Raw genomic sequence first — 26584 nt, 5'->3', positions numbered from 1 at the left:
TTGCACTTTTTGATCACATCCCCAATTTTTTTTTTTTACACATATCAAATATCTCTGCTAAATCCTCAACTGTCGCAAGTTCTGACCTTTCCTTACTGTTCGTCTCTGCCTTATTTCTGTCTTTGTCTTTCTTTCTATTTATTTCTTCTTCTATTCCTCTTTCATTTTTCCCCCCCACGCTTTCACTTTCACATACTAGATTTCCACTTACACTTGCACGCTTATTCTTTACACTATTTCCTTCCCTATCACTTCCCGACTCTTGGTTTCTCTTTTTATCACCCCTCGCCTTTTTTCTAGCGCCCGTGTTGTTTGTTCCGTTATTGTCAGCATTGCTTCTGGAGTGCGCTAACCTTACCGCCATCGTATGGAGATTAGGAATCTGCTTACGCTGCTCGATCACGTTACTGTTTTCTTCTCCTTGCTGTGTCACCATCTTTACACTTCCTCGTACATCAAATCTATTCCTATAGCATGTGAACGTCAAGAAAAATGCAGTGAAATGTGAATTGTTTTCTTCTCATGGCCTGAAGTTCGAAGTCGAGCCGTAGCCTCAATTATCAATAATTTCCTTCACCTTTCTCTATATAGTTTCCTGGAGACATCTATTGTTTTGTTTGGAGTAAAGTTGAAGCATCCTTTTTCACCTCATCAATCCTGCTTACCTTGCATCTTCCCACTGATCTTTTCCCTTCAATCCTGCTATGCATCACTTCCTTGGGAATGCACTGATCTTCCATTCTGTTTACATGGTCAACTCATTATAGTCTTTGAAAGCAAATAGCAATCACGAATTCACTTTCTTTATATAATTTATGTAACTTTGAATTATATCTTATCCTCCATTTGCCATTGTTGCAGGTGCAGGTTTTCTGGCAGCCATGTTAAGGGAATATACAAATGTATCTCCCCCCCCCCCCCGACTTAAGACTTCGTTTTTCAGCTATAAAAATTCTTTACAATGATTCATTTCACATTCATTATATTGGGTTTTCATTCATCATTTTTTTAATATTTCACTATACAGTAGAACCTCTATTATCTGTGGTAATGAAGGGGGTGGTCTGAACGGTTAATCGAAAAAATCTGATAATCCGTACGATAAAATATTTGCGTAAATTTAGTGAATAATATTTATACTTTCGTAATTCCCTTCGTGGTGTTAAGTTTGACATGCTAGATAATGGATCAGAAGTTCATTAATTTAAGTCTGGTTTTCAACGACGGGATTTTAAGAGCCACGGGAACTTCTTGTAATGGCTGTTTGTGGGAAGATATGGGTAGTAGATGTCTCGTTGTTGTTTATACACTCAAATCTTGTATTCTGATGCGAGGTGAGCTACGGTTTCTCTTTCCCCAAACCACTAAAATATTTACACTTTTTTTCGATTCTTAGCACAATGAGATTCCTTTTACACCTGTAGGAAACATTTCATATAGAAGTTATATAGTACGACAATTCGAACAGTAGACCATACTGTGTATGGAAAAAGGCTTATATAACACTCTCTAGAAAAAAATAAAATGTACAGTACTTCATATATTTCTGCAACAGAAAAAAAAGCGAGAGAAAGACAGACGGTTAATCCACCAATTGGTTAATAGGGTGACGGATAATCAGGATTCTACTGTAGTTTGAATTTAGGGCCCTCATAATTTTCCATTTTAGAATCACAGCAAGATCATCTCTATGTCATAGTTATTGAAAACACTTATAAATAGATTACTTCCTGCTGCTTCTCTCTCTTTATCTCTGTATATATCTTTATTTATTTTATCCTTTAGGAAAGCAAATTTAAAGTAACAGACAGACAAGTGGAGTTCGTTTTGAAGAAAATAACAAATGGATGGTGGCCAAGACTAACTGCTACTCCTCAAAAGCCAGCATGGCTAAAGGTAATGATCTCCTACTGTTTAAATGAAATGTTTAACTTCGTAATACTGGCTGATTGAGTTATTTTTCAATGTCTTCAGCTAGACCACTGGTATTCAATATTCAGTCTGTGGTACGTATCCCACTAACTATGTAAAAATGATGAAATATTTATTGATATTTACTTGTTGATAATTACTGCAGTTCATACATTTTCTTCTATGTTATCAACTTTTATTTTTCCTTGCTTCAATAACATTTTACATAATTCATTATGGTGAATGGAAGAAAAGTTCGGAGCAGAAGAAGATATCGTATGATAGATAACATTAAGATACATGGGTCATATGCGGAGACTAAGAGGAAGACAGAAAATAGGAAAGATTGGAGAATGCTAGGTTTGCAGTGAATAACCTGCCCTTGAGCAGAACACTGTGAATGAATGAATAATTCATTACTGTTATAATTAAGAGAAAACTTCTGTGTATATATTCTTTTCCCCTTCTTAATCATACTTTCCTAAATATGTCATATGTCCACAGATTGACTTCGACCGATGGAAGATGGAAGAAGATGTTGAGGATGAAGAACCAAGGGATGTAATGGGTGATTACCCAGACCTATATGAGAAACTTGAGAAAGAAGAGCTTGGTTACAGGAAAGGTTGGTCGCAAACAGTGACGTAACCTGGATAAGGGTTCATGGGAAAACTTACAGGTCACTAGGTATCTGCTTCGATAATTATAGGCGAATGTGATTGGACTGATTCATTCCATTCTAACATTTACAGTGGTCCCCTTAACATATAATTTTGTGACGTTGAAAATGTCACTGAAGTTTACTTAATGTTCATAATTCCCTGATAGAAGTTTAATTCCTGACAAGAAGCCATAACCTTCTTTATAATAATATGTACAGTCAATTTTTGAGATTGCTTACCCTAAGTTATTTCTCATCTGTAATAGAGTAACTAACAGAGCAAGTTCTACATGAGAAAATCCCATGTAATTATTTTAAATCTTGCAGTAAACTTCAGTTACTTGATTCTTAAAATTGTGCAGATATCCAGTCTAACTACTCTACACTAATAGCCCTTTGAATGAAGGAAGAGGGAGCAGGTACAGTAATCCCCTCCCCCCATATCCATAGTGAATACATTCCGAAACCTACCACAGGTATGTGAAACTGTGAATAATAGCAAACTTTATAATTATCCTATTGGTAGATTGCTACTACCAATGTGTGAAAGTAAATAGCAGGGGTAATGCTATAAAGGACAATGTTGGTGATTGATATTACCAGTCTATGAATACAGAATGCGATTAAATTATAAATTTTCTATAAAACTTTTCATCAGAGCTAGGAAGTTGGTACCGCAACTGTTAAGTTGTGTGAGCTTGGACTATATCTCTACTGAATGAAAAGTAGTAGTGCAACTCTCAATGTCACTGAACCAAAACAACGAACATGTACAGCCAGGAGGTAACCAAACTTGTGCTCCAATCGTCCACGATCTTAGAACAAGAAAAGAATAAATGAATAATATATAAAAAAAAAATAATTTGTAATTATAAACTTCGTAAATCTAAAATAATTTACCCATACAAATAAAAATAATATACAAAGTATACAATTATGATTCTAGCCTCATTATAATAAATAATAATGAACATTTTCATTTAATCAAAATAAATACTGCTTTCATGTTCAGAAAAAAAAACTATATTTGTACTCTGAAAATATTCGTTCTACATCACAAGACGTTACTGGAGCAAATTTGAAATATGATACAGTATTTCTTACTATCACTAGTAGAACAACAACTTTGTGAATCTAATAGTGTATCTCAGTTGTAGCTCATAATATTAAACCCATAATTGTTTTCAAGAACATTTTTCATTTCTATTGTAATGCCTAATGACAGTTAGGAAGTTCATATCGTAATTCTAATGTTCAATGAACTTGGGCTGTAACAGCACAGCAATACAAGACGTCAACAGACCAGCAAAACAAACAAGTATTGACGGCTATAAATAAAATTGTCTTTCAACCAGCATTTAACAAAGAATAATCTGGGAAAAAATAAACGTGTTATACACTTCTGTTTGCATAATCATTTAATAACAGATGAGTTTACTTTTTTGGAATCATAATAACAGAATAGCTCACTTTGTTCAAAACCTAAACTATTATCGGTAATATAAATTAACAGTATTCTTCAAACTATCTACAACAACTATACACAGCTCCACAGAATGATACTATGTGTTGTTTATGTGAACTGTGTATCGTCTGTAGCGAGAAGGAGCATGGTGAGGTGTGGTTGACATCTATACTCCTCGCTGTACTCAACTGAAGTCTACTCTTTCAGTACGAACTTCCTACCTAAGCTCTTCACATTAAGACGCTAGGTGCAAAAAAAAAAAAAAAAATCGCCGAGATTAACCATTGATACAGTTTCAGCAGATAAGGGGAGATTACTGTATTTGCCCTGTCAGGAATATGAATTCCCCCAACCCCAAAATAATTTTATAATGTTCTACGAACAAATATTTATTTTTCTCCTGCCTGTGAAATACATTATTATTACAGAAAACAGTAAGTACTTACCATTCGTATAACAAATCGACAGTTTTATAATAATACTTAAGTTCGACCATTCATAACATTTTTCTGCTTGCTTTTGTTTGTTTTAGAACTAACTGTCCCAAATTACTGTCTTGAATGCACAGTAATACATCTCAGAAATGACAGTGTTAAGGCAAGTGAAGATAAAAAAAGTTTTTAGTTCATTATTCCATTATTTTAATACTTTTTTATATAGATTTCCATTTCAACTTAACACAGTAACTGTTCAAAACATATCAGTTCTATTATTGTTTTCTTAAATATAAAATTTATCTGAACTTAAAAAGAAATGTTTTAATTAAATGTGAATAAGACTGAATATAAATTGTAATCTATATTGTACTATTAACATTGCATTTATTTCCCATATACATTTTCTGTATTTTCGTATAAAAAAAGAAATAACTATACAATTTATTTATATGAAACAATATACAACTTATATGTTATTTTTTCTACTCTTAGACCTCAGTTACTGTAAATTGTCATTATAGATATCAAGATTTTCAGTCTCTGTTTAATGAAATCTTATGATCTGTATTTGAGCTCTTTGCTTTGGATGAACCAAGAAGTATGTAAATGCTGTTTTCTGTAAGGGAAGGGGGCAGCAAGCAACTTTATATGTAATTTTCGCCATCACTGTTACTGAACATTGTTGATACTTCAGATCTTCCTCAATTCTGGTTGGTAAAGATTTTGGTCACATCTTTACACTGTCCTTGTAAATTCAGCTTCCTTATGAAATACATGCTTTTACTCAGATTTATTTAGTTGATTTTGATGAATTTTCGTATTTGCTGTTGTAGCAGCTGAAGTTTTATTATATCCTGCCTACATAAAAGAAAACCATAGTAGCCATAATGATAGACTCTGAAGTTCCTTTTGGTAGGCATCATCTCTCACAAGTCCATTCTATTATTACAGTCTGTTAAACTTGGAATGAAAGACAGAATGCTAAAATTCCTATATCTTAATTAAATTTACAAACCTTTGTAAATAATCATTTATCTTTATCCAAGAAAATTACTGGTGTATACCTCAAGATTGTATACAAAGTCCTGATCTATTTAATATAATGTTACATGATTTAACTTATGTTCTTCCACCTGAAGTAAAACAAATATATTTCCAGATGATATTATTATAATGCTACTGATAAAGATCCAGATAAAGTTGAATATACCATCTTTCTCCATCAAACATATAATGGATTCCCTTACATTGCAATACATATGACAAAGACTTTCTGGCCAAAAAAAGGCACAACAATCCTATAGGCTGACCATAACAAATCATTCCATTCAGCAAAACTAATTATAGAAAAAAACAATTAATCAGAATATGCAAGAACAAATTCTCAGCAAAAGTGCAATTAAACAGTGGAACTGTATACTGGAAGATAAATGGTTGATTCCTGATGCTCCTCGAATAAAAGCTGTCGCCCTCTTCAGACTACACAGGACATGATTACTTGGCTGCTCATCTACACCAACTGAATATATACAGCTCTCCAAATTGTGTGCTCTGCAGTGAATCAAATTCTGTGATTGACAGAAGTCACTTCCTACAGTGCAGTGCCTTGGGAATACATTAGACATAACTTCACGCTACTGGGATGCATAAGCAACCAACCACCATATACCGTTTTCACAAGAAGATAAAACTTAAAAAAAAACCATAAACCTCTCATTTATCTAAGTAGCAAATTCAGCACAACTCAACTCCTAAGATCGTAGGATTAATTTCGGATGAAAAACATCTATGAAAAAGACATTGCTTCATATTTCTTTGCAGGATCTGCCACGATTAATCCAACGGACTGTATTTAAATTCCCTGCACTCAGATGAATGTCCAGTTTCCAGATGAATTAGCAGTGTGCTTAAAAAATTGATAAAAAATAAATATGCAAGATTTTTTATGTAGGAATTATCAAAGGCTATGCCAAGAGTAATTACCAGTACTTACTGATTACGATGTCTTACTAAGATATTTTGATGTGGTAAATCTCGCGCTACCACAGCTCATCAAACGAGGTGATTGGGTCTTGAAGATCATAGCCAACAAGTAATGAAGATCAGATATCACGACAATGAATCTGTTTTATAATGCTTATATAAGATTCAAGCTGAGTTAAAGTGTCAAATTTGGAGAGAGGCATCAACAATTCACATACACACAATTTCTGTTGTTCAAAATGTGGTTTTAAGACTTATGTCTGGGAGTCCCAGAAGCTACATCAAATGTTGCCTTCGATACTGAATATAATATTCAATCACTGAAACATTATGTGCATAAAAGAATTCTAAACTTGTATTTAAAATTGCAAACCTCAATCAGATATCCTTTAAATTGTCAGACTACCTGATATAAATTTCATTAAATGAACAAAGAATAACTACCGGTAACTTACCACTTTATATTATAGATACATTGCCAAAACTGCAGTTGTGAAAATTTGATACTTTTCGATACTTTTTCCTTTTTCAAGGAAATTTTACACGAAGTTTGAAAACATCACTATAAAAGCAAGCCTTTGTATATACCATATTTACCTGAATATAAACCGTACTTTTTTTTTTGCTAGATTAAGACCGATGAAATATATCTGCGGCTTAAAATCAGGTACAAGTAATATGCAGGCATGAACGATGTAAATATCCACCAAGGCTTCAAGAAGTGCTGTATAATAAGCAACCTTGATGGGTGTGAAGATATTCTTTGGCACAATGATAATGTTTCAGAGTCATCAGAAGAGGAAAATGACATTGATTGATTGAAGGAGTGAATATGTGTGTATACATATTTTGTTTCTCTGGTCTTTATAACCAACTTGTAGTCAGTTATAGAAATCAATTTTGCATAAAATCAGTGGTTGGGTGTAATTTAGTATCACCATTTAATCCATTTGATACCTATTTCACTATCATATCAGTACATCATTGAGAGGTTAAGGAACGTGCTCAAATTTCCTTTTTTTCCCAAAAATTAACCTAAAAATGAAGGTGTGACTTAAATTCAGGGGCGGCTTATATTCAGGTAAATATGGTAGTACATCTTTGCTTTAATAAATTATTTAAAAGAATGAATTTTTGCAATTGTTTTGTATGTAATTTGCATTTTTAAAACCTCTTTAACATATCACTATTGAGATGGCGAATGGTTTTTTCTTTAATCAAGTACAATAATCATTTTCCTCTTTTGATATACTAATATAGTCTATGCATTTTGTATTACATAATGTGTTTATTTTTTAATGTAAACACTTTTTATATTGTGATGATGGTTTTTTTATTATTTCAGAGGATCTAAAGAAGGTGTACTTAATATTCTACAATTTATGCCAGTTCGTTGGATTCACATATGTCCTTACTGTAATGACAATTCGCTACTTCAGAGATGGACCTGGTGAGTGCTATATTAATTTATTTTATGCTTGACCATGCCAAAATGTAGTAATTATACACCTGGTAGTAGCCCTTTAATGCACCTCATTAAAGTACACCTATTCATTATAATTCAGTTGTTCAGCCAATGAGAAATCACCTTTGTACTGATTGTACCATTATAAAACTGCAAGTATCGATTATTCTCGGATATGCAATCGAAAGACAATTAGCGAAAAGTCATGGAGGCTGGAAATTCAACACTGTCGCAGAAGGTTATGTTCTGTTACTATAATAATTAGCGTTAATTGTAAATAATACTCAAATAAATTCAATTTGTCATCTCATTTTTCAATTCTAAATCAATTTCCAGGTTATATCAAGCCTAATGTTCATGTTATTCTCCAGATTATATCAAGGTCAATGACATTCGTGTTTCGGAAAAAATCAATACTTTCGCGTCTGCGCACATCTCACAATTCAGATCAGTTCCACTCCTCACTTACATAACCATAACATGAATACTTCTGAATAATTTCAAGTTAGAAATATGGTCGAGCATAAAAAGTCGTATGAAACTTGCCTATAATGGTAATTAAGATGCTCGTATGAAAATTATGAAACTCGCTTCTGCTCGTTTCATAAACGGACATACTCGCGTCTTAATTACTACCATTATAGGCTCGTTGCATAATGTACTATTCCAGTTCACATTAAAAAATTCACATACAAAACTTACATATATAATCAATTCAGATACTTTCGTCAAAGTAAGTGTTATTGTTAACTACAAATATAAAAATTGTGCAAAAATTTACCTCTAAAGTCTATGATTACCTGTAATGTCTATGATGTCTATGATTCAGTCTTATTGTGTCACAGTTGAAGAATTGGGAGTTAGTGCCATCTCCCGAGTTTTTCTTTCTAGCTTTGCTTGAAGATGATCACAACATTGCCATTGAATGATGGTGATCATCTTGACAGCGATGATTATGATGAAGATGATGATGATAATAATAATAATAATAATAATAATAGTAATAATAATAATAATAATAATAATAATAATCTTAATATATACAATTGAATGTGGGTATGTATGCATGTGTGCATATGTCCTCTATACAAATCTACACGCTTTGACGATATGTGCCAAAGTTTGCACATTTAACCTTCATAACCAGGAGAAGAACATAGACTACATTAAAATTGTGCAAATGGAAGTTAAATTAATTAAATATATAAAAAATAAAAATAAATGGATCAAATATTCATGTATTATATTAAAATGCAAAATCTTCTACAGTCAATTATTCTTTACTATTGTCTGTTGTATTCAACATAGACTTTCACGAGGCCTTGGAAATTTTAACACGAAATTAAATTACATTGTTGTTGTTGTTGTTGTTGTTATCTAATGCTGGGCTTTGGCAACGAAGCCATTAGCGTTCTTTCTCTCCAATATTTTTCTGTGGTGGATCCATCAGGTAGAACTTCACAGGTTATGAGATGATCTTCAGTCATTTCTTCTTCTTTGTTGCATAGAGGGCAATTTGGATTTGTGTAAATTCCTATTTTATTCAAGTGTTTGGCCAAATAATCGTGTTCTGTAAGCAGTCTGAATTTTGCTACTGTTGTTACACATCATGAAGGCTAAAACTAGATAATTCATGCAATAAGTATCTTTACGCAGTCCAGGACCGTATTATGAATTCCTCGATGCAGTTTTGTAGATAGTTAGCAGACTGTTTTATCCAATTGAATTCTAGAATTCTTTCAAACTACAAGGATTGCTACCACATAATTTACTTAATATTGAATAGCCATAGTAGACCTACTATTGCGAAATATTGACTCACCAAAATTATGCACTAACAAGAATTTGTGTCAAAAACTCATGCGAAACGTAATATGAGTGGCAATATTAACTGGAAAAACGAAAGAAGATGATGTTTTTATCCCACGTATTGCTATTATAGCCATTCGATTTTAAGCAATTATAAGTTATAGTAATATTTGTGATAATATTACAATATTATAATATTGCAATAATAATATAGAGCTTATTTTACTGTTACTGTTAACCCGTCTCTTATTAATAAGTTATGGTCACTAATGACTTGGCCGTTTATAGAAAAATATGATTTTCTGTTGTGGTAGTGTTCTACATTGCCTTCTCCAGGAGAGTGAATTCTGATGAGTATAGTCTCCGTTACTGCAAAACACCCTGAAATCCATGTACTTGATAGAATCCATCCGTTACAGATTGTAGTTTGGCCTTGAAGGAAATTAAATATATTGTGGGCAGAAAGGCTTAATAATGCATAATGCCGTGGTACTATAAATATTATCATCGATCACAATGTTAAATATCTTAAATATCCCTGTAGCATAAGGTCTTAATGTTGTTAAAACTCTATTCATAGGTGAGATGGAATTATTTCGATTAGTCAGTTTCTTTGGATATTAGTGGCACTTTCTTTAATATTCGTCACTAGGGAGGAGAAAACATAAGAGATCTCTGATAAGTCTAACAAACAGTTTATTTAGAAATAGACCAAAATTTAAAACCCGGGCAACGCCGGGTAATTTAAGCTAGTAATAATAATAATAATAATAATAATAATAGCAATAATAATAATAAATGGTAGTGGTGGCGGTGGCAGCAGTGGTGGCTATGCTAGTAATGTGTTTTATTATAGGAATACACAGAGTTAGTTTCATAGAAAGGTGCTACAGTACTTTATAATTTCGTATTGCTTTTTGCATTAGTGATAAGTGATGTAGAAATAATGGCAGGAAAAATGAAAGAACCCAAAGAAAATTCGCCCATCTACTGTACCTCGACTGATTGATTTGTAGTAAGTGATGTAGATATGCTTGCTTTTCGGTAAAAGTTAGCTGAACTTATGAAATTCTGTATTTATCTCAAACAGATTCAATGGAAGGGACATACGAAGCAGTTGGTGGTGCTATAAAGTTCTGTCAGCTGATGCAGTTTCTAGAAGTGATGCATCCACTCTTTGGATATACTAAAGGACAAGTTCTGACGTCTCTTCTACAGGTAATTACCAAACGTTCGTCTTTAAAATATTAATCTCAAGGAAATATTATGTTAAATTCTGGAACTGCTGAAGCCAAATGCTGTGGCATATGAACAACTTTGTGTTAATTGTTATTAATAATTATACAGCACCTAAGAATCTAATGAAAGTTACTTGCATTAATAGATGAATTTTGAATTATTAGTACTTCATTTGTTTTGCAATTCTTCATAAATTGGGTATTATATAGGTATAAAAAGTGATATAATAATAAAAATAATAATAATAATAATAATAATGCCATCAACATTGTCATCATCCCAATCACCATTAGTAGGTATTTGCAGTTCATCCTGCTAACTTAGTACGGCATCGTCTACATTTTTCTACAAAATTCTAAGCAAACTTCAAGTGAACAATTTGTAAATTAATGTTTTATTAGCAATTACAATTAGTCAATTGTTTGCCATTTTCCTCTATAATCCTACAAAAATATTATTTGCATCCTAACTATGCCAGAATGGTTAATTGCTTCATTTGATTCTGAAGCTGGGCACTTGAGAAGTAAATCACTTGCAGTTACTGGTCACTGACTTCTCTTTAATTTATGCGTTGGAAGGCTGTGAATTAATGATATTTTGAGGCCTTCTAAGTCAGTTTTTTGTGACGATCTGTTACCAAGGGTTGAGAAAAGGAGTAATGTCAGACCTAAACACAGAAATTCTATTGGAAGATCTGAACACAGAATTTTATCTTTACGTATCTTTATTCATGAAAAAGATCCCCCCCCCCTCCATTCTGTAAATATATTATATGTGACCAATGGCTTTTACTTTCTCACTCAATGGAAACCATGCTTTGAATTTGTCGTCTTAAAATCAATCGTCCTTGACCAGGACTGAACCTGCATATTTTGATTGCAGGGTTAAGTATGATAATGACTAATGATAAATTTTGATTTGCGCTCTCCATCAGAAACAGGGTTTTTTACGTACCATAAATCTACGACATGGGTCCAAGTAAACCAAGAAAATGATTATTGGATTTTATCACCCTTCAAAATCTTTTTCCCTTTGCAAAGTTCGAAACTGGGAACTCAGAATCCAACTGCAAGGTTGGTAGTATTAGTCCACCAAATACAAACTGATCTAATAATTAAAATGAACCAATATGATTTCAATTCATCTTTTGAGTGGATGTCTGAAGATCTAGCTGCATCTGTGGCTCATTGTTGGTCTTCCATCCAGATAACCTGAGTTCGACCCCAGCCAGGTCGTGATGGAATTTGTGGTGGACAAAGCAGACGATGTGAAGATTTTTCTCGGGATACTCCCATTTCTCCTCTACTATTCCATTTCTATAATCTAATTTCTATTCATAAATTTTTGGCCTTCAGAAGTTTAATATATAAACATTACATTTTCCAGACATGTGGTCGGGCATTTGTCCTCTTCTGCATGATCGAAGCTGAACCAAGAATGTGGACGAAACCAGTTATCTTCTATCTTTTCTTCATTTGGAGCTTAATAGAATTTGTGAGGTAATATTGGCAGTGACTGAGATGAAAGCTTACATTAAACCGCAATTTGAATGCATATAATTATTCGTCTTTTACCAAGTTATGCTCTATGTACCGAATATTCAAAATGAGAAATATGAGTTTATGTACAGTATATGGTTTCAAATCTAATTACATTCCACTACAATCATCCAAAATAAAATTTGTAAGTCTTTTAAGGGGCGAGGATGGTATGTTTTTAATTTTTTTCTAATTAATGCACATTTTCCATTTTTTGTATGTAGAAGTATCATTGCTGCAACAAATTAAATTCGAGATTAGTTTAAAAAAAAAAAAATTGGGCCCAAATTTTAAAAAAGACTACCACCATACAATAATTCACTAAAATGGATATATTTCAGCCATTTTTTTTAAATACATTCAAAATTTTTATGGCACTTAACTCCTAAAAGTACGTTCATCAAAATGTCTAGCATAGTTTTGTTATTGGTTTTCAGATTTTAAGAACTATTACATTTGAAGAATGAATTTTAGAGGTACTTTCATGGAAATATGGAGGCATATTTTTCAAATGCAATAAATTTCTATTAGAATAAAGTTTCCTAGTAGCTTAAAGAATATGTGTTCCAAATATCATGAATATAGCATTAATAGTTCTGAAGATTTATAGCTTTTTGTATAAAAATAAAGCAAAAAATTGAAGTTACGAGAAATTGCAATCTGTATTTGGTGTCATATAAAAATCCTGCGCACCAGAGCTTTAAAAATGCGTCACAGCAGCTAACAAAGCCATAAATGCGCATTAACACACGTCAAAGATTATTTTAAAGTTTTTTTTTTTTTTAATTTACTGGTTTTCCACTATGTAACCATCCTTTCTCATTGAAAACCCTGTATATAAGAGCTTTAAAAATAGCATTCCACCAACTGTCAAGGGCATAAATGAGCATTAACATGTATCTTACACCTAGATAACCTTTGCTCAGTACTGCAATGTTGAAAAAAATCCTGGGTTCTTTAGTAGTTATTTTTATAGAGAAAATTGGAACACGTGCACATTTTTTATTGAGGAATTTCAAAATTATGGCTGTTTTAAGTAGTTTAGAAGTTTCTGTAGAACAACAGTGAGTTATATATGCAGTAAAACCTCAATATAATGCTTTTGAAAGGACTGACTGTAAATCCAATTGAGGACCATTTTTGCAAAACTTGCTAACTGAAAAAACTAAATTTTACAGGAGAGACAAAACACTATAGTAAGCAAGTCTTGCTGTAACTCTCACTTATAGTAGAAAGCAAGTTTTCAAAAAACTATCACACTTTGACACACTACAATGAAGAGAAATAACCCAATTTTACTGAGACACCTTGAACATCATGTAGAATGAAGAGAAATAACCCAATTTTACTGAGACACCTTGAACATCATGTAGAGGCCCTGCCTTATGTTAACGAATCCATCAAAATCCCAATTTTGCAAATTTTGCAGTTAGCAACTTTTGCAAAAACGGTTCTCAATTATTGGATGCTATTTCATAACTACTAAAATTTATCAAGACTCGTCTACATTCTCAGTATTATTCCTGTATAAAAAAAAAAAAAAGGGTAGAAAAAAATTGTAGAAATTTTGCATTTAACATTGCATTAAATAATTCTAAATTAATTTCTTGTTTGTAGAGTTAACATCATTGTTGAGGTCCCAGCATCGTAATGACAGATCTGTAGCTGTTAAATTTGCCCAATTCTTGAGGTGTCATATCCATTATAGCATTATCTTCTTTACAAAGTAAACAATTAGGAGTAGAAAAAATATTTATTTTATATATATAGATGGACAGCCAAACAATCATGTCCTGTATATAACCAGAAAAAATGTGACAGCTTTCATTCGTGGATATTCTGGAATTAAATTTGTATTGCTTAATAACATAAAATGATATATTTATATCAATGATGGTATCTATACTTTCAGATATCCATTCTATATATCGCAATTATTAAAAATGGATTCTGGACTTCTGGTTTGGTTGCGGTACACAATGTGGATTCCACTTTATCCACTTGGATTTTTATGCGAAGGAGTTGTGATGCTTAGGTTTGTATAAATTATTTAAATTTTTACTTAAAATGTTCCTAAATGATGCATTGTAACACTGTAATAGTTACATCAATACATGGCTGCAACTTTTTGTATGAGTGCAGTTTAAATATTAGCAGATTTATGATATTTTCATGGATTCATATAAAAGTCTCCTTAAGTAGTTAAAACAACATAATTGCTCTTACTGAATGTACTAGTGAAGAACCAACATCTGCATATTATGTGAAATGTTTAGTTGTAGAAGAAAGCCAATCTAAAAAAAAAAAAATACCACCACATGGAAATGGTTTGAAAACAAGGGGATAAGCAATGCACACATAACGTCTTTATACATAACAGTGTCTCTACTTGCTTCAACTATCATTTGTTCAAAACAAGTCAGTGACTATGCGTTTTTCGGACGAAAAAAATGTGATTTTCAGAAGAGAAGTGAAACTGGTGTCCTTTATCACATTGTTTGTGACATGAACGATATTCAATTAATTAATATTGTAAGAATCATTCATCTATAATTCCTGCTTTAATTAGGATCGGTCCACCAGCCAACCAACCCCCAATGGTACCATAACAGAACGAAGCTTTTTAAACTACTATAGTTATATAGCATCTGAATGAGATGGTGATAATGCCAGCGAAATGAGTGCAGGGTCAAATACCGAACGTTATCCACCATTTGCTCTTATTGGGTTGAGGGAGAAAACCTGGAAAGAATCTCAACCAAGTAACTTGTCCTCCCAACCAGGATGAGAATCCATATCCGCTCATTTCATGGTCAGGTATGCTAACTGTTACTCCACAGCAGTAGATTGCACTTCTTTTCACATCGTAAGTTTGAAATGGCAGTAGTGGGATGGAAGCAATTTTAAATTCATATATTTTGTGAGATTTGTTAAATATTTCTATTTATAATATGCTAAGAACCAAAATGGAAGTTTTCTAACAGCTTTATGTACAACTAACGAAAAGGATACTGAGGTCTGTCTAGGTCCGGGTTTCTCCCACATCAATTGTCAAGCGAGATCTTAGTCCATAGTTCATCCAAATGGTAGACTGTCACTAAACTGATGCATTAGCCTGGTCCAGAAGTACCCGTAATGTCTAAAAAAATTAAGATAAAAGAATTAAATGTGTGAAGTTAGTCAGCAGTTCGAAGACTAGTTGGAATCTCATAAATGACACCAATAAGGAATCACCCCTGAGACATTTACGTCAGCAGATAACAGGGTAGTTCCTTTTCCTCCCATCGCATACATTGCTGACTAGTAATATATTTCACTAATTAGACTTATACAAACAGTTGTTTTTCCTCTGAAACATGTCGTCAAGTGAGATGTAGGCTACTGCGTGATAATAGATGTACATATCAGCCAGAACCTCAATCAGAGGTAAAAGGAACTATAATAATTTAAAAACCTTAAGCAGGCTTTAATAGGATACAAGACAAAAATGAGTTAAAAGTACTGAAACATTAGTAATTTGTAACTGACCAAACAACATGCTAAAAACCACAATTTTGTCATCACAGAATCCAAAAATGGATATTTCCATCAAAATATTGAACCTATTTTGTTTTGTGCCATTGTAATACTTTTTCTACATTTTGTAAAATGAGGAAGTGAAAAATACTGAACTCACCCTTTGAATGCTTTCTTTATGAATATTAAGTATAAGGATTACTTAATAAAAAGAGAGAGTAAATAAAATTATCTTATGTCCTAGAATAAATAGAACCCCATCAATCTGAACCCCAGTAGTTCGAAATTTTGGTTAATCCAAATGGAGTGGAGGGGAAGACTTCATGGAAATTTTAGCGAACTTCACCAGATTACAATCATTCTTTAAAAAGTTCAGGGAAACATGAAAAATACTCATGAGTTGAAATGTCCCATGAGGTTTATATCGAAATTTTACAGAATGTTTTGAAGAAATAATAAATAATTAGCCACAATACTGCAAGATATGAAGTTACATTATAAAGACATAAGACACAATGTATGGCGAAAATATAAACATGAAGTAATAATACATTGGGAAACAAAATTTTGGATAATCCAAACAGATTCGGACCCAATTAGTTCGGTTTATCAGGGTTCTATTGTATTACTATATTTTCACTTAGATATGTAAAATAATCTTTGTTGTATTGACTTCTTATTGTTCTACAACATGTAAAGTATTAAATCGTCATTGATTTTATGAACCCTCCTATGTGACAGTACAAAAAAAAAAATAATAATTTTTCAGGAGGAAGAAAAAATTAATTAAATATCAATAGGCCTACACTGATCCTCGATGATGTCATCATATTCAATGTTTTCTACTGAATTACTCCATATTCTTATGTAAACCCATTAATTTTTAATTTATTTATTTCTTCCTCCTGAAAAATTGTGTTGTGTACTATTACATAGGAGGTTTCACAAAATCAACAACGAGATATTATATACTCCCAATTCACTGGAATTCAAATTAATTCAGTGGACATGCTCTCTAACATGTAACACTCTTATGATTCACAGAAACATTCCATATTTTGAAGAAACACAAAGATTCACCATTTCACTTCCAAACTCATGGAACTTCACTTTCCACTTCCCAACTGTAATTAGAGTATATTTACTTTTCTTCTTTTTTCCAGGTAAGCTTCTTCATATTTTCATTATTTTGCAATCGTAATTTTAAATATATTTAGTCCTGTAGACATTGTTGTATATATTATGTTACAATTACACCTTATTATGTAGACCAACTTTACTTAGCCGAAATTTCATGGACATACAGTGAGTCATGAGACGTTGTTCTCAGTTAGACATTCTTTAATGGACTTAATGTTGTAGATAAATTGTCATTAGACCCAAAAATATAGACACTGCGTCATTAGACATTAATTTTATAGATCTATCGACCGTAATATCTACCATTTACCTACCAAGGAAGTAAGTAATTAATAATAAAAAAATCAATGACATATGGTCAGCAAGGCAGGAAATGCTGTGTGATTTAATGTTTCATTATAATGATCACTTTGCCATTATTTTTATATTTCATCATAACATTAATCATGATATATAATAAAAACTGTCTATAGCAGACCCTTGACATAACGAAAAGTTGTCCACTATGGAAATATTTTGTGGTCCGTTGATTTTACGATTTTAGGCCTAAAAATTTCCTCTGTATAGCGGAAAGCATCTAATGCAGAATACAGAATGAAAATAAGCTATTTTAACAGAAAATACAATAAGTTTTACATACAAAATTATTTGCTGAATTATTATTTTCCTGCAGTATACTGTAAAGAGTTTTCATAAACTTTAGGAATGTACTGTAGGCCATGATTGTTTGGCCAAACACCTGCATATAATTGGAATATATCAGTCCCCTAACTGCCCATTGTGCAACTCAAACCAGGAAATGGATTCGGAACACCTCAAAATCTGTGCTTCAGTGTCTGGCCATGATAATATCTTTGAAAAATATTGGAGTGCAAGAGGTCAAATGACTTTATTATCAAATAACAACAACATTTGTCACCAAACCGCACTACTGAGGGTGGCTAATGGGACACTGTATGGGCAGTCGCATTCCACAGTTGCCTACACAAGATTTCATTGTGATGTTTCCACTATGGCATAACAGAAGCAAGTTGCTCTTGACCTTAAAACTAAAGTGAAAGTTATAGAGGCAATCGAAAAAGATAAGCCATCTGTCAAAAATATTGTGTCTAAATTCAAAGTTTCTAAAACACAAGTGTACGAAATTTTAAAAGCAAAGTCAATGGTTAAATGACAGTAGCGGCTCATTAAAAAGAACATTACGAAAAACTGGAAATGAAGACAAATAAGATAGTGTGGGACTGGTTTGTTAGTGTTCGAGCTAAAAACTTAAACATATCAGGGCTTATGATTCAAGAACAAGCAACAGAAATGGCAAAAGCATTAGGAAAAATTGAATTCGAAACCTCCAGTGCATGACTGGAAAGTTTCAGGAATAGAGATCAAATTGTGTTCAGTGAAGTGGCGAATCAGGTGATGTAAATGAACAAACAATAGCTAAATGGGTGGAGAAATTATCAACCATCATAGAAGGCTATGAATCTAAGAATACAGCTAATGGAGATGAAACTGGTTTATTTTTTCAGACTGTACCAAGCAAAACTCTGTGCCTAAAGGGTGAAAAGTGTTCAGGAGGAAAGTTTTGTAAAGAAAGGTTGACAGTTTTTCTTTGTGGTTTCATAACAGGGGAAATGGAAAAACCACTCGTAATAGGCAAAACATCGAAACCTAGATGTTTCAAGAACATTGATGTAAAGAAACTTCCTGTGGAATGGAGATCAAATAAGAGGGTCTGGATGACTTCTGAAATCATGGAAGAATGGCTGCAAGCATTTAACGCTAGAATGAAACAGCAGAATCGCCATGTTCTTCTCTTTTTGGACAATACAACTTGCCATCTGCACATTCAACTTTCAGATGTGTGTCTAGCGTGGTTTCCTCCTAACATCACTAGTGTTTCACAGCCTATGGACCAAAGAGTAATAAACTGTGTTAAAGTGAATTATCGCAAACTCCTAATGAGATCTCTTCTCTCTAATATGGAAAAATGTGCGTCTGCCTCTCAACTTACTAAATTAAATTCGGTGCTAGATGCAATTATCTGATTAGCAGACGCTGTTAAACAGTTATCTCCAGAGCCAATAACAAAATGTTTCTACAAAGCAAAGTTTCTGTGTGATGAACCAATTAATGAAGAATCAAATGAGAACATTAATGAATTGCAAGAATCCCTTAAGGTAAGCATTCACTACATCGTATCACACTCCTCGTACGAATCGCACTCAACGGATATTTTAAGTGCAGTGCGTTCACTGTAACAGCTTCACCTCATTGCTTCATCGGATTCCCCTATCACCTGTTTAAAACATGACGTCGTACGATATTGACATTACTGAAAGCAGAGGAGTTGAGGTTAGGTCTATTAATTACGTCTGTTAGCGAATAAGAATTTGTAATTGCTTCATGCATCTTAATTGAAAAGGAAGAAACGAAAGAAATATTGGTTACATAATATATTTGCAAGAAACGACTTGTTCACTGTAATGGGAACACCTCAAATTATATAATTCTTCGCAATTTTCTACACGCGAAATAAGTTTTCGGTCTGCCATTTTGGCGCGACACTGAACGTGACACACCATAATAGTAACAGCTGACCAATTATAATTGATTTATTAAAGAAGGCCATGATCGCACGCATCGGAAAAGTTGCCCATCCAAGAAACGTGGACGGATTTGCCGTGAGGTGATGCGTCCGATACGATGTAGTGAACGTGGTTACATAACAATTAACAGCAAAGATAGTCTTTTTCCGATGCGTGCGATACGATGTAGTGAACGTTTACCTTTACTCAGACATTCTACTCTAATCTAAATGCAGAGGATTATGACACAACTGACGAACACGCCTTTGATTGAAGTCGATTTGGAAGATATTCATCATTTTATTTCTAGTCACTGAGAGGAAAAGGAAGAGGATGAAGAAGAAGAAGAAGAAGAAGAAGAAGAGGAAGGAAATTGTATGCAAAAAGTGGACAACCAGACTTCCAATCTAAAATCATACAGTGATGCTTTACATTACATAAACGAACTTCAGAATTCCTCTCTACAGCAGAACAGTTCCGAACGTTTTGATGTTATGTGCAGGGCAAAATGTATTGTTGAAAAATATGCTTCGCAATAAAAAGATGTAGTGCAAAAAACTTTGAAAAATTTTTGGAAATAAGTGTATCAATTCTGGACAAATAAATGTAACAGGTATGGCACAGAATAACAATTCATACATAGTAATGTACTATACTTTACTTTCTAATTTTTTAAGATAGCCTTCCTCATATAACGGAATCTGGCTATAACAGAAAATAAATTTGGTTCCACAGCTTTCTGCTATAGACAATTTTTATTGTATTGGATAAGCCAGCTTATTGTATTAAGTAATAGTCTTTCATAATATTCCAATAATTAGAATATTTGTCTTTGTATTCTACTAGTTTAGTCAACTTCCTGCAGTGAATGAATATTGCAGAAACAGCACATGTCACTATGTGTGGCGTATTGACATGTGCTGTTTCTGCAATCTCCGATTCAAATGGTGGTGGTGTGTGTGTGTACGTGCGCGCATGTGCGTGTGCATCCTCACTTCTTTTTTTTTTAACACACTATATCCTGTTACTTTCTACATATATTAAGAACTTCATTTTCCCAACCTCTGTTTTCTTTTCATTTTTCTTCTTAAATCTCGGTTTCATATCCATGCAATGAGGCAGATATGTAATTATTTTATAGAATTTTAAAAAAAGTTATCTTCTTTTTTTTTCTTCCCCCCCCACATGTCACATTGCATCCTAAATACAGTATGAATATTTAAATTTAATGTATTACTTGTTTTAAAATTTTCTGGTTGATTTCAGTTGTTTTCAGTTTTAACTCTGATTAGATGAAGATTTAGTTCTTTGTCTTGTTGGCTGATATTATCATGTTAAAATTAAATTGGTTACTCTCTTGAGTTTAAAAAATCTTCTGTAGATCATCTCTATTTCAACTAATGACCCCTTGATCATAATGATCATCTGCATTTAAAAATTTCGTAGATAATGAAAGATTTATTTAAAAAATTCGTCCATCCTTGTCACAATTAAAATGTTCTATAATTTTAAGCCAATTTGATGTTGCTTAATCTATGTACATATTAAAAATTGTGGGTGAGGGTACTCTTGTCATTTATTTGTATAACCTTTACTGAATGTGTTGTGATTCCTCTATATCTCCCATAAGAAGTTTCTCTTTATTCTTTTAAAAGTCTTTTGATGATTGGTAAAGGTGAAAAATTTGCCAGTTTAACTCTCCACACATTTCAATGAGCTGGGTAATTGTAAATATATGAAATCAGAGATAGACATTCCTTTCCTTATGATACGAAGTACAGTACAGGTCAAAAAACTATTTATTTTATTTCATTACGTCGATATAAGTAGTATTATATGTATTTTAGGATTTTATTCATTTACTGCTCTGTAACAAAACTAAAATAAAATTTATCTTTCAGCCTTGTACCTTTTGATGTCACATATGTACAAAGCTCGGGTGAAGAAGCTGGGGCCAAAAAAATGGAAATCGAAATTCAACTGAAGTACGGAAAGTAAATAGCTTTTGTTTATACAAGAAATAAAAAATGAAAATCAGTGACATTGTATTGAAACAAGTTTAACTGCCATATCGATAATCCCAGGCTAATAAGTAGATTTAATCTTACATGTTTCACGTGAAGGCAAGTACACCAAATCAAAATCATGACTTTATTTTAGAAATACGTAACTTTTTTAAAGACTGTATTGACAACAATATGTCTTCATATGAGTAGTCATTGTGTTAGGTTATGAATTATTCATATTTGTATTGTGGTTTGATTTGAATTAGTTTTGATATAATAAGCTGTTGTATAAGAGTGATAACATAATTCAACAGGTAATTTGTCACAGGGTTCCTTTTTAATTTAATTTTGGGTGTAGAATCCAAAAATGAGCATACAGTTTCTATGTCACCCACAGTTTTTTTTTTATTAAAGTTATGTTAATATAAATATATATAAATAAATCAGAGTTTAAGTCACAGTCACATTTGGCTACTCAACTTCTAAAAATGCAACATACTGTCAATGTAAATGTGCAAAAATGCGACAACCACATTAGACTTCAGAAACGAAGATAGCAGTGGAGAAAATGAAATCAGAGCTGTGTATGAACTAATCTAAATGAAATGCTAATGACATAGACAATGTTCAAAAATATATTCAACAATGGATATTTAGGAATGGATTTCAAAGAGTTGGTACTATTCATGTCAGTTAAGTGAACAATTTCTTCTAATCGATTTATATAATTCCATCACATACTGTGAATTGTGAGCGAGGATTTAGTTGCATGAATCTTGTAAAAACTGAAATTAGAAATCGCCTTTCAGTAAAAAGAGTTAGCACTCTGCTAACAATAAATCTTGAAGGGCCTACTCGTAAACAATTTTAATGTTTAGAGTGCCCATAAAATAACATATTTTAATGTGATGTAAATTCAGCAGTAATTGATTCTAAACATATCTACGTCTAATGTTTGACTTACAAAAGTATATCTGGAGTGTGGTAAGATGGATTGAAAGTAATAAAACTCCAAGAAACAAATTACATAAATTTTTGTTTCTGCATACTTTATTAATTTTATCTTTTTGCACAATTAGCTTAAACCCTGATATAAATGCATAAGAATTAGGTCACATTATTTAGTTAATTTATCATTACAAGTTTTTTTTTTTTTTTAGTTACTTCGTAGTTGTGTAGTGAAAAGGTGTGACATTACATGTTGCTTCATTCTGGATTCTGCAACTGTTTTAAAGCTCATTAAAATAAATGTGTCAAAACAATTAAGTAGCACAGAATAACTAAATTCTGAAAATGTATTAAATTAACCCAGAAAGATATCACAAAGAGTTTTTCGAAAACACAAAGCTAAAACCACCAGGTGATTTAGCATATTTCTTTGAGACTTAACTAAGAACGGAATGTAATATGTTCAAAATTAATTTACCAGATAGATCCACACTTAAGATTCATTTCCTGAAACTATGAATATTGTCAGTGACACTTCATACGCGAAATACATTTTAAAATCTGTAACTTTCACTTTTTAACTAAAGTAAGCCATAAATGTAGTAGTATGGGATAATTTTTTATATTTGAACATTAACTTAAAAAATCTTAGGTGATGGAAGAAATTTGTTCGCATATTTAAATTTAGAGTAAAAACCTTATCAAGATCACCTAATCATATGTGACAAAACATTGTCATCTCTTGTTCATTGTAATTTAGATTAATTACATTGTTTCAGGTTTAGTGCAATAATGGATGTCAGGTGATATCACTAATTCAATACAGTGCATTAAAATAATTTCTATAGTCAGTTTCAAAACTTTATAGGCACTGTGTATAAATACTTAAGAGTTCCTTCTAGAGAAACGTGAGTTGTATAAGAAGAGAATATAACATCAGTGGATAATGACTGAAATATTAACTACGTTTTCATGGAGTATTCAATTCGATCTGAATATGATCCGTACTGAATACAATCCCCGTTTTCATGCAATTTTCGATATGTATTGAAAACGATCTGAGTACGGAAGCTGAAGTTTCGAAAGTAGTTATGTTGGTTAACATGTCATCGACATATTAGCTTGTTGGTCATTCTGCAGGCATTAGCTATAAACAATGTTGTATTTTCCAAATGGGGCTCATGAAAACTTAATATTCTGGCTGTTAATGAATAATGGTAATATTGACTTTTAGGAAAACACGAAATATTATGTTTTACAATACTCTTTTTCAACATACATATTTTCCTCGCTGTTGATAAAACAACTGACACATCAAACAAATGACTATCAATCACGTGCTTAGCATATTGAGATTGAATTGAATACGATACTCATTTTCATGAAACTCAATTCGAACTGAATATGATCCGATCCCACTTTTTAGGTGTATCGACCTTGAGACTCAGATCGAATTGAATCCCCATTTTCATGAAGATTTCAATACAGTAAGTGTATTCAGATCGATCTGAATACTCCATGAAAACATAGTAATTCTATCCAGTCACATTATCATAGAAAATGATGTTTAGTTGAGGCAGACATTTCATTTAATGTGACTACATAATTATGAATTCTAAATAGTGGAATATATATATAGTCTATATCAATTTATGCCAGGAAACACCAAAACAATGGATAGAAGTCAATAAAAAGAATCATTATTGTAATCAAAAGCTGAAATACTGGAAGAACAAGGAGGTAAAGGAGAAGCAGGAGGACTACAACGATGTTTGAAAAGTATATACCAGATATTTAAGACATATTACCTTGGTTCCCATATTACAATTAAACTAATTCCTTTGAGTATGCACATAAAAAAAACAAGTTGTCTACACACAAATCGATATGGAGATTTGTCATGTCTTTCCAAACGAGATATAACATAACACAACAGAAATAGTTTCAGAATTATGAGCATTGTAATAAACTTACAAGGATGAAAGTTTAACATGACAAGACGAAAGTCAATACTATTCATCCAAGGACTCTCACAGGATCTATACGATTATGTGTTTATGAATTTCTTAACGAAATTGCTAATATTATTTACCGGTACTTCATTATTATTTAAAACAGATCACAGTAGACTCTCAACATCTATACCAATAAATGAGTAAGATAATGCTATCACCAACGTTATTTAACATAATTGTAAAAGAACTCAAGAAAACAACAATGTTTGGAATCAAAACAAGTAAAATACTGCAAACAATGCTGTATGTATATGACCAAATACTGATTGCAAGCTCAGAAAATGGATTACAAATGACTACATTCAAATTAAGTAACATTGCAAAAAAGTATGATATGCAAATCTCATTGTCAAGAACTAAATCCATGGAATTTTATGGAAGGAATGTAAGCAGAGTGAAAATTGGAAGTTAAAGGGTCTATAATAGAACAAGTATCTGAATTTAACTGCCTTGGCTATATAATATTATCTGAAACAATTAGGGACGTTGAAAGAAAACAGCAGAAATACGAGTTATACGGTCTTCTTAAAATAAATTTTGGTAAATAAACGTCAGAGACTACAAAATTGAAATTGCATAATATAGTGTCGAAACCTGCCCTTCTGTATAGCTATGAGAGTTGGGTCTTAAGTAAGAAAGATAAAAGTAAATTAGAAGCTGCTCATATGAGATTCTTGAGAGCTTTATTGAGTTTAACAAGATTAGATACACAGAGAAACATAACTATTACGGAGAAATTAGGTGTTAGCAACATTTTTGATGACATTTGCAATTATCAGTTACATTGGAGAGAGCATCTCAGCCGAATGGATCCAGATCACCTCCCCATCTTGACTTTTCAGTATCGACTCAGAGGCAAGCGAGATTTGGGAAGATCAAGAAGAAGATGGCGAGTCCAGGAACATATTAAATATGTTGTGATTTATAAGAAACAGGTCTAAAGTCCTATTGATCTGGTTCATGATGATGATGATGATGATATTATTATTATTATTATTATTATTATTATTATTATTATTATTATTTAAAAATCATTTTAGTAATTAGGAAAAAAATTACACTTTAAGCAATACATACAGTCATGACTTGAATTAGATTAGATTAGATTAGATTAGATTTATTTATTTAACCTGGTAGAGATAAGGCCGTCAGGCCTTCTCTGCCCCTCTACCAGGGGATTACAACTATAACATGAACAATAAGATTACAATTAATATTAAATTTACAATTACAATTACAATAAAAATTAAAGTACGACAAGAATACCTGATTAATGAAAGCTAGACATTTTATCATAGAAGTTAAGAACAAAGAATATTTTTGTATTTACTAAATTACAAATTAAACCTACAATAACAAAATTCTATAGTGATGAAATTACAGGATATTGAGATATTTTGTGGTAGATTAAAAGAACTATTTACAAGAAACCATGTCTGAACGAGTCTCAATTACTGACCAAGTGCCTAGTAAGTTTGCGTTTGAATTGAATTTTATTTCGACAGTCCCTGATGCTAGCAGGTAGCGAGTTCCAGATTCTTGGCAGGGCTATTGTGAAAGAGGATGAGTATGAAGAGGTGCGATGGGATGGTATTGTTAGTATTGTTTCATGGCGAGAGCGTGTGTTCAGATTGTGGTGGGAAGAAAGGTAAGTGAAGCGAGACGACAGGTACGAAGGAATAGAAGAGTTCAAGATTTCGAAGAGAAAGAGAAGTGAATGTAAATTTCTTTTCTTATCTAGTTTAAGCCAACCTATTGCTTCCAGGGATGGGGTAATATGATCATATTTACGAACATTGCTTACAAAACGTACACACAAATTATGAGCACGTTGAAGTTTCATTTTGTTGTCGCTGGAAAGGTCAG

At 32.4% G+C, this 26584-nt stretch overlaps 1 protein-coding gene across 4 annotated transcripts in view; it reads left to right on the top strand.

Moving 5' to 3' along the window:
• Positions 1-25810, top strand: part of Hacd2 (3-hydroxyacyl-CoA dehydratase 2) — a 41597-nt gene extending 15787 nt beyond the window's left edge. For all 4 annotated transcript variants that reach the window (XM_069843416.1, XM_069843417.1, XM_069843415.1 and 1 more), the window contains exons 4-11: positions 1786-1896; positions 2416-2536; positions 7803-7907; positions 10822-10949; positions 12357-12469; positions 14421-14543; positions 17069-17187; positions 21651-25810. In XM_069843416.1, the coding sequence (XP_069699517.1) occupies positions 1786-1896; positions 2416-2536; positions 7803-7907; positions 10822-10949; positions 12357-12469; positions 14421-14543; positions 17069-17187; positions 21651-21733 (903 nt within the window). In that variant the 3' untranslated portion in view covers positions 21734-25810. The remainder of the gene's footprint in view (positions 1-1785; positions 1897-2415; positions 2537-7802; positions 7908-10821; positions 10950-12356; positions 12470-14420; positions 14544-17068; positions 17188-21650) is intronic.
• Positions 25811-26584: the final 774 nt, after the last annotated feature.

This window comes from Periplaneta americana, chromosome 13, assembly GCF_040183065.1.
Source record: "Periplaneta americana isolate PAMFEO1 chromosome 13, P.americana_PAMFEO1_priV1, whole genome shotgun sequence".
NCBI classification, from domain to species: Eukaryota; Metazoa; Arthropoda; class Insecta; order Blattodea; family Blattidae; genus Periplaneta; species Periplaneta americana.
This window is presented reverse-complemented; position numbering and strand designations above follow the sequence as displayed.